At 40.2% G+C, this 9,400-nt stretch overlaps 1 protein-coding gene across 5 annotated transcripts in view; it reads left to right on the forward strand.

Annotated features, from left to right (window-relative positions):
* magi2a (membrane associated guanylate kinase, WW and PDZ domain containing 2a) overlaps window positions 1–9,400 on the forward strand; it is a 211,194-nt gene that overhangs the window by 143,851 nt on the left and 57,943 nt on the right. For all 5 annotated transcript variants that reach the window (XM_079582158.1, XM_079582156.1, XM_079582154.1 and 2 more), the window contains exons 5-6: window positions 901–1,117; window positions 4,970–5,049. In XM_079582158.1, the coding sequence (XP_079438284.1) occupies window positions 901–1,117; window positions 4,970–5,049 (297 nt within the window). The remainder of the gene's footprint in view (window positions 1–900; window positions 1,118–4,969; window positions 5,050–9,400) is intronic.

A 9,400-nucleotide genomic window follows, 5' to 3' on the forward strand; every position in this document is an offset into this window, starting at 1 on the left:
TTCTGGTTCTATGCCTGTACTGCTGTATCTGTGCTCTGCTTTCTTTGGAGCTGATTGAGGACCCTTTTGAAAACGACATGATGCATCTTAAGGGGTTATCCTCTCAAATTAATAAATGAAGTGAAATGTACAGCTTAACCAAACAATGGATGTTATTGTATTATGAAAATAATAAGCTCACTAACCATCAAGCATTAATGGTCGTAAAAATGCAATAGTATTAAGGATCAAATAAGGTTTAATGTTTTAAATATATATATTTGTGGACACAAGCGGTGTGTAGAATAAGCACCTCCAGGCAAATGAAAAGTGAATTCTTTCGAGGAAGTGAACAGTTTGTAGAGTTTAGAGGGTGCCAGGTTTAGTTAGCAGCAGAACGGTAGTGAACACGGTGTTCTGCAGTGTAGTCATAAGATTCTCTCCACTGTAGGGACTGTGGGGAGCTGGAGGGGTCCACTGTGCTCAGAGGAGTGTGTGCTTCTGTCCTGGAGAGCTGAGGGGTCCATACAACAGAATCATGTGTTCAGTTTATAACCACCACACTCCGCCATTGAACTCTTGTATTTGTGATGTAAGATGTTATACCTTTGCATAACAAGTAGTCTTTCGATAACTCTTGTGCAGAGGTAGGTAGAGCAGGTAACTGTTTGAGAGTAAAATATTTGACTGTTGATTTAAAGCTTCAATACAATGAATACTTCCTGGACCACTAAGAGCCTGCAAAAAAAACAAAAAAAGGTCCTTTTTTACATCTACTCAAATCTAATATTACTCTCGATCTCACCTCTGTCCCTCTTCATCTTCCTCTCCTCACGTCGCTTCCCTCGCCTCTCGCCGCACGGTGTAGTTGAATTGACTGAAATGACTTGACTCACACGGCCTTGTTCTCTTCGCCTCCAGAGTCCAGCGAACACGAGGACAAAAACACGGACGCATCAGGAGACCTCAGCCCAGCGCAGACCAACACAGCAGCGGACACCACCTCAGAAGGGTCCAAAGATGACAAGCAATCTCCCGAAACTACCGTGGTTAAACCGGAGGAGAATGATGAGCTAGGGCCTCTGCCAGACAACTGGGAAATGGCCTACACTGAGAAAGGAGAAGTTTATTTTATTGAGTAAGTATGGTAGCATGGTTGTCATCATTTCTATATTTACCCTACACAGTGTAAGGGGGGAAATAAAGCTCAGAATGCGAATCCTCCAGCGAGGTACTCCTGACCAAGCTTATAGCTCAAGACCTGGATATGGGTCCTCTGGCGCTGCACTGATGTCACCCACTGCTCATAACATGTTGCCTCAGCAGCACTATAGGCCGTGTCAAATTCAGAGAACAAGTCTGTATCGAAAATAAAACGTCCATTCCCCGTACCTGTATACTTTCACATAAGCGTGACTGTGTCAAAGTTGGTTAAAGGGCCAGGGGCAACAGACTTGCAATAATAACATTAAATCCATTAATTGTCTGGTGCACTTAGTTTATTGGCCATTGCTTTTGTTCATACTGATATTGTGTCTAGAGTTCTATCAATTAGTTTGCAAATGTATCACCTTTGCAGACTTTGCTATAACGGTTTGGATATTGTTTCTCCCGCTGTTTATTCAGTTGACTCTGTAACGTCAGTGTCATTAGAGCAATTTGTACTTTCGTAGATGTTTTTTAGATTTATAGCTCTAAATGAATTCTTGTTTAGGGGAGCTTTCAAAACTAACCCAACAACAATTTTGTTGTGCAATGACAAATAAAGCACTTACTTACATAGATCAATCAATCAATCAATCAATCAATCAATCAATCAATCAATCAACCTTTATTTGTATAGCGCTTTACAACAGCACCGGCTGAACCAAAGTGCTTTCCATAAGTGCAATGTAAGAAAAAACTGTTTCAACACAAAATATCTATCCATCCATTTTCTTCCACTGGTCCGTTGCCGGGTCAAGTGGCTGCCCAAATCACAGGTGGTGGATCCACAGCAGGACGGCCTAACGATTCTCAGGCCTGTTGGTCTCTCATAAGGGGCTTCTGAACCACTCTTTGTCTGACGCTTCACCTAGGACCTGTTTCCCCTGGGAGACCCTACCAGAGGCACGAAGCCCCCGACAACAGAGCTCCCAGGATCATTCAGGTGCTCAAACCCCTCCACCACGTTAAGGTGGTGGTTCTGGAAGGGGTAAACACAAAAAATAAAAAACTACATAAATATATAGTATATGTATGTAAATGTATATAAATATACATTTTACATGTGCAATTAGCAGTCAAAAGCAGATCTAAAAAGGTATGTTTTCAACCAAGCTCTAAACAGTGTCAGGTCAGTGAGGGGCAGAGTGTTCCAGAGCCTCGGACCAGCCACTGAAAAGGAACGATCACCCCACTGCTTACTTTTGGTCCTGGGGACCAACAGCAGATCGCAGGTCTGTTGGGCTGATGTGCAACGAGCAGTTTACATAAATAAAACATTGAGAGTTTAAAATTGACCCCCTAATGTACTGGGAGGTAGGTAAGGAGCAAAAAATAATTTGTCTTGATTTCAGTTCCATACATGCAGCTCCATCTGCTTTTACACACCTGCTTTTAGAGCATCATAAATTACAAGTACATATTAGTGGTTGCCAAAAGAATACTTTCCTTTGATTGGTCTCCATATGAGATCAATGTGTTTACCGACTGCTCTTGAACTGAAGAGATGAAGGGAGAGACAGGGCAAGTCACAGAGAGAAGGAGACGCTACAGGGAGAAGAGTACATATGTAAATGCAATATAGAGTTATGTCAAGAAAGAGTCTATAGAAACAAACTGAATGATTACATGGTGGGCCAGAAGTAGAAAGAAAGGAAACATCCATATAAGGGTTTTAACTGGCCAGAAATTGGTCAGGAGCTTGGTTTGCATTGACAACTGTACATCAAACCAGTGCATGTTGATCTCTGCCAGGGCTGCCCTTTGTCACCAGTTCTGCTCATTACTTTTATGGACAGAATTTCTAGGCGCAACCAAGGGCCGGAAGGTGTTCGGTTGGGAAACCACATGATCTCATCTCTGCTGTTTGCAGACGATGTTGTTTTGTTGGCTTCATCAAACCAGGACTTTCAGAGTGCACTGGAGTGGTTTGCAGCCAAGTGTGAAGTGACTGGGATGAAAATCAGCACCTCCAAATCCGAGGCTGTGACTCTCCACCGGAAACAGGTGGCTTTCCCTCTCCAGGTCGGTGGAGAGTCCTTGCTTCAAGTGGAGTCAGAAGACAAACCTCTCGATTTATGGGTCGATCCATGTTCAAATTCTTACCTCTGGTCATGAGATGTTTATGACCGGTAGGACACGAGCGCAGATACAAGCGGTTGAAATGAGTTTCCTCCACAGGGTGGCTGGGTACACCCTTAGAGATAGGGTGAGGAGCTCAGGCACCAGGGCAGAGCTCGGGTTCTGTTTCGACTGCCTCCTGGTCGCCTGTTCCGAGCACGTTTCACTGCGAGATGGTTCTTGTGCAGACCCAGGACAAACCGCTTGAGACCAGTTCATTTAGGGTGGGGCACTCCCTGTCTCGGAGCTGACTTGAAGAAGAGCAGGAGAAGTGTGCGTGGAGGGGGACGTCCGGGCGTCACTGCTCAGACTGAACCCGCCCGGATAAAGCGGAAGAAAAGAAAAAGAAAAATGAAAGAAATGAAAGGAAAAAATGAAAGAAAATGGATGGATACATCAGGAGTTCCCAAACCTTTCGTGGGACCTTCCTCTCTTAAATGTAATGCTTACAATAATTCAAGGTTCAAAACAGTGACATTTCTGTTGAATTAATGTTTATTAAGTTACATTTTGTTATTGCTGTTTTCAATCAAAAATAAATTAAATACATTATAAGAATACTGCTTGAAGTCCTCTGGTGACCCCTAACTCAGTGTCCCGCGAGTCCTCTAGTGTATATCATTGTTTGGTATCTGTCTCAGAACTGATTTTCAAGCATTTCTGTTTAATCAGATTAGCAATTCTTGTGACACTCTGAGTTGACTGTTGAAATGATATTGGTTGGTACAAAATTTAATTAATGATTGAAATATGAAATGCAAGGACCACATGATCAATTTTACTCCCTCATATCTTTCGTCTCCCACTATTTTATTCTGTTGCCTCTTTACACACCTCAGTCTGCTCTCTCCTCTTCCCTCTATATCTCTATCATCTCTACCTTTGACAGTTAGAGAAAGCAGCACCTTCGTCTCGTCTTCGTCGAGACAACTGAAAGAACGGCTTTTCTGCCAACAAAGGTGTAACCATTAAAAGGCATTAGACAGGAACATATTTTTAAATACTTGCAGGTACAGATGTGTGAGTGGGAGGGACGAGGGGAGTGTCGTATGAAAGTGATGCACTTTATGTATTGTGTAGTTGTTGTCCTTGCCTGTTTTGTCTGTAATGTACTGCTGTGTGCTGTGTGCTGTGGCTCATATGTTTTATATTGTGTATGTTCTTGTCTTGTTTTTTATGGGACTGCGGATGGAAATTAGCCTTGAGCTAAATCCGGCATATTTACAGCACTAGTTGTCTGTTCATTAATATGCTCTGTCCCATTCAAATAAATTAATAAATGAAATGAAATGAAATCATATCGTGAAGGCATTGTAGTTTTGAGACCCGTAGAGAGGCACTATGATTTCTGACATAGATTCAGCTCCTTACTACCCCACCTCCACCATCCTCAAAAGCCCCGCTATCCCTCTCTCCTTGCCTGCTAATGAGCAGCAGTAAGCAAATTAAAAGTATTGATTCCCATTCTGTTAACCTAAGACGTTTGTATAATACGCCCCGTCTTTTCTGTCACCTTTTTAGACACAGCCACACCAAGGGAGGCTCATCTTTCCTCTGTGAAATAGCTCTGCGGCTGAATTAAGAATCCACCAACCTCGTTCCCTTTTTCTGCCAAGTCTCGTGTTTCTTGCCATCTATCACACGTTGCCTCTCACTCTCCCTACAGCCACAACACTAAGACAACATCGTGGCTGGACCCGAGGCTGGCCAAGAAGGCGAAACCACCCGAGGAATGCAAAGAGGACGGTGAGTACAACATCTCGATTTGATATCCTCCCTGGGCTTTTTCTCAAATACATTGCCCACAGCATCGATTCTGCAAGGTTTAAACTCCACTTAACAAGATGTGCTGGATGTTTTTTACACTTGCGCTACATGCTTTTATCTTGACTGGGAAATGTAGGGCTTGCGGATGTGCATGTCAAAGATCATATTTTCTGCTCATACATATATATTTTTGGTAATGGTATTATTCTTTGACAATGGCTCTCTCGCTGGTCTATTATATTCTTCACATTTGTAGATGTGTGTAGAAGGGTCTGGATGTTGTTTTGTAATGCAGTCTCAAGTGCTCGGCTTTTGTTTCTCTAAAAATACCTTTAACCTTCTGCAGATAGATAGATAGATAGATAGATAGATAGATAGATAGATAGATAGATAGATAGATAGATAGATAGATAGATAGATAGATAGATAGATAGATAGATAGATAGATAGATAGATAGATAGATAGATAGATAGATAGATAGATAGATAGATAGATAGATAGATAGATAGATAGATAGATAGATAGATAGATATCTTTATGTATTTTATGTATTTTTTACTGTATTAATATGTATATGGGTATATATGTGTGTATATATATAGCCTACTATATATATATTTTTTTTTCTCCTTTTTCAATCACAATGGATTTCAGTACTTTAAATTCACAAAGCACTACTTGTAAATGAGGAGGGAGGGGTGGGGACTAGGCTTTGTCCATGACAGCTGGTACAAACTTTGGGGTGGGTTTGATGGGACAACAGAGGTCTCTTTCAAGCATTTTTGTCATTCTTGCTATGTGTTTGTTTGTTTGTTTGTTGTCTTTTTTTTGTTTTTTGTTTTTTTTGGTTGTTTTTTTTCCTTTTTTTTTGGGGGGGGGGGGGACCCTGTCCAGGTTTTTTTTTTTTTATTGCTTATACAATATCATACAAAGACTTATATCAATAAATGGATAAAATAAATGTACTCTCTCTGAATGCCCGTGGCTTGAATTCCCCTCAAAAACGTGCAAGCGTTTTAGATTTCCTGCACAAGAAAAATACACAATTTGCATTTATACAAGAAACACATTTTTTAGAAAAGGATGAATTTAGATTCCAAAACAAACACTATAACGTAGTTGCTGCCTCCTGCCACACTAAAAAGAACAGAGGTGTTTTGATTGCAATTAGAAGGAATGTATCCTATACAAACTTGGGCACTGGGGGCAGTAAAGACGGCCGCATTACTTATTGCAAAATTTTATATAATGGAACTAAAATCGCATTAGTTTGTGTATATGCCCCAAATTCTTTTGATAAACAGTTCTACAACATGTTGAACTCTATTTTGTTAGACCTTCCTGATCACCATCTTTTGATTGGGGGTGACTTCAATGCTGTGTGGCTCCATTCCATTGACAGAACGGGGCAAAATGAAAGCGGTGACCAGAAAATGGCTTCTTGTGAATTACATAAGTTAGTTGATGAATATGGTCTGTGCGATGCATGGCGACTTATGAATCCCCAAGCCAGAGAATTTTCCTTTTACTCTGCACGCCACAAGACATTCTCAAGAATTGATTATATTTTCATTTCAAAAGCTTTATTCCAAACAGTTTGCTGCAGTGAGATGACTCCTTTTGCGTTAACAGATCATAGAGCGGTGTTCAGCTCATTTTTAATAAACTTGAGTAAACCACGAGCCCCTCGATGGCGATTTAACAGCTCACTATTAAATAATCACGATTTCTTAAAGACACTGTCTGAGGAATTGAAGTTTTTCATGAATGTGAACCAAAAATCAGTGAATGATCCTAGAATACTCTGGGAAGCAGTTAAAGGTTGCATCCGGAACACTACTATAAGCTTTGCCTCCCAATTAAATAAAATGAAGAAACTTAGAATTGAGATGATGGAAAAAGAAATTGCGGTTATAGAAGAAGAAATGGTAACTAAAATTACACAAGAAAATACAAAAAAGCGTCAGGAAAAACTTGAACAACTAAGTGATCTGTTAAGGCAAAAGGCTGAATTCCAAATACAGCGGGTACGACAGAAACATTATTTAAATAGTGCCAGACCCAGTCGACTTTTAGCTCTAAAAATTAGAAGCAGTGAACAACTGGCCAACATTGCTGCTATCACAAATGAAGAGGGCACTGTGACCTCAGACCCAGTAGGAATTAATAGTACACTGAAAGATTTTTACAGTAAACTATATACCTCTGAAGTTGTTCACAACGAAAAGGCATGCAGTGAATTTTTAAGTCCTCTTAACCTGTGTAAGCTAACTCCAGAAGCTGCTGGCTCCTTGGTAAAACCAATAACGTTAGATGAATTAAGCAAAGTTGTGAATTCAATGAACAAAGACAGGGCTCCAGGGCTTGATGGGATACCACCAGAGCTTTATGTTACCTTCTGGCCTCAACTTGGCCCGCTATTATTAGAAATGATCAATTATTCAATAACAAAAGGGTCTTTCAGTGATGGTAGCAATGTGGCCATCATCTCATTGCTACTGAAAGCAAATAAACCGCCCACCGATTGCTCCTCCTACCGTCCACTTAGCCTTCTCAATACAGACGTTAAAGCCTTTGCAAAAATTGTAGCTACTAGATTAGGAGATCATATGACTGAATTGATCCACAGCGACCAAACAGGATTTATTAAATCGAGATTAGCTTCTGATAATATTAGACGATTACTGCATATCATAAATACTTCCTCAGCATCTGATAACAAAAACTCTATTCTATCATTAGACGCTGAGAAGGCGTTTGACCGGCTGGAATGGAGCTATCTGTGGGCTGTGCTTCAGCATATGGGTTTTCCAGTGGATTTTATAAACATGGTTAAAACTCTGTATGCTAATCCATCTGCAATTGTGTTGACGGGTAATGTGTGCTCGCCCAGGTTTACTGTATCTCGCTCATCGCGACAGGGCTGCCCCTTATCTCCTCTGTTGTTCTGTCTATCTTTGGAGCCAATAGCACAATTACTCAGACAATCAAAGGAAATTGCTCCAATTAAGGTTCATAATACATTTCATTGCATCTCTTTGTACGCAGATGATATCTTAATTTATACAAGTAACCCTTCTGAATCAATACCTTATATTCTTAAAACCTTCGAGTCTTTCGGGAACATCTCTGGATACAAAGTTAACTGGGGTAAATCTGCTTTTATGCCCCTGGGTCTAGCAAGTTTGACTGGATCCTTATGTAACATCCCAACGGTCTCAAACATGAAATATTTGGGAGTTCTTATTAATCCTTCCCTCAATAGGCTGATTGATAACAACTACAAAAAGATGCTGCTGGCCATAGAGAGTGATCTTAAAAGGTGGAGTCCTCTCCCAATGTCATTCCAGGCTCGTCTATCGATTATTAAAATGAATTTATTGCCTCGTGTTAATTTTATCAGCTCCATGATACCCTTAGCACCACCTCAAGGCTACTATAAAAAACTACACTCGCTTATAAACAAATATTTATGGAACCAGAAAAAACCAAGGATTAAAATTTCAACCTTATACAGATTGAAATCATCAGGTGGTGTAGGTCTTCCAAATTTTGAGTGGTACTCTTGGTGCTTTGTATTAAGATCACTCTTTTCATGGTCCAAAACCAACAAGTCAGCAGCGTGGATGCCTATTGAAGAAGAATTAATAAAGCCATATGGTATGCCCAATCTCTTGTATTCTAAATTACCTTTAAAAATAGTTAAAAGCCAATATGGGCCCATTATTGCACATCTTGTATCTGTTTGGAATCAAGTCAACAAACATCTGGGCAAAGACAAAGATTTTTTTCTTCAAACACCAATATTTCATAACTATTCTCTCCTTATTGATAAGAAACCTATCTCTTTTCCCACATGGGAACGCAAAGGAGTTCACAATCTAAGAGATATTATAGGACAGCATGGTTTAAGGGAGTTTTATGACATACAAAAATGTTTCAATTTACCAGGCTCCTCTTTCTTTTTTTATTTACAGTTGCGAACTGCTATGCGTTCTTATGGGGTCCCTTGGGGATGCACGCTAAAAAATCATCCTCTCCACACCATTCTGAGCAAAGCAAAAGCCACTGGCATTGTCTCGGACATGTACACATTATTAGTTTGTTCTTCACAAAAAATATTGCCCATTGAACAACTTTGGAAAACGGAATTGAGGGACCACGTGGAGTGGGATTGGAATCACATCTGGTCAAACATCTCTCTCTCTTCAAGAAATCCCAACCACCAAATGATCCATTATAAAATTATTCACCGAGCCTATTTCTATCCTAGGAGACTGCATCTAATGAAATTAAAAGATAATCAATATTGTGATTTCTGTCCAGACA

Source organism: Gobius niger (assembly GCF_951799975.1).
Source record: "Gobius niger genome assembly, chromosome: 2".
Classification (NCBI taxonomy): domain Eukaryota; kingdom Metazoa; phylum Chordata; class Actinopteri; order Gobiiformes; family Gobiidae; genus Gobius; species Gobius niger.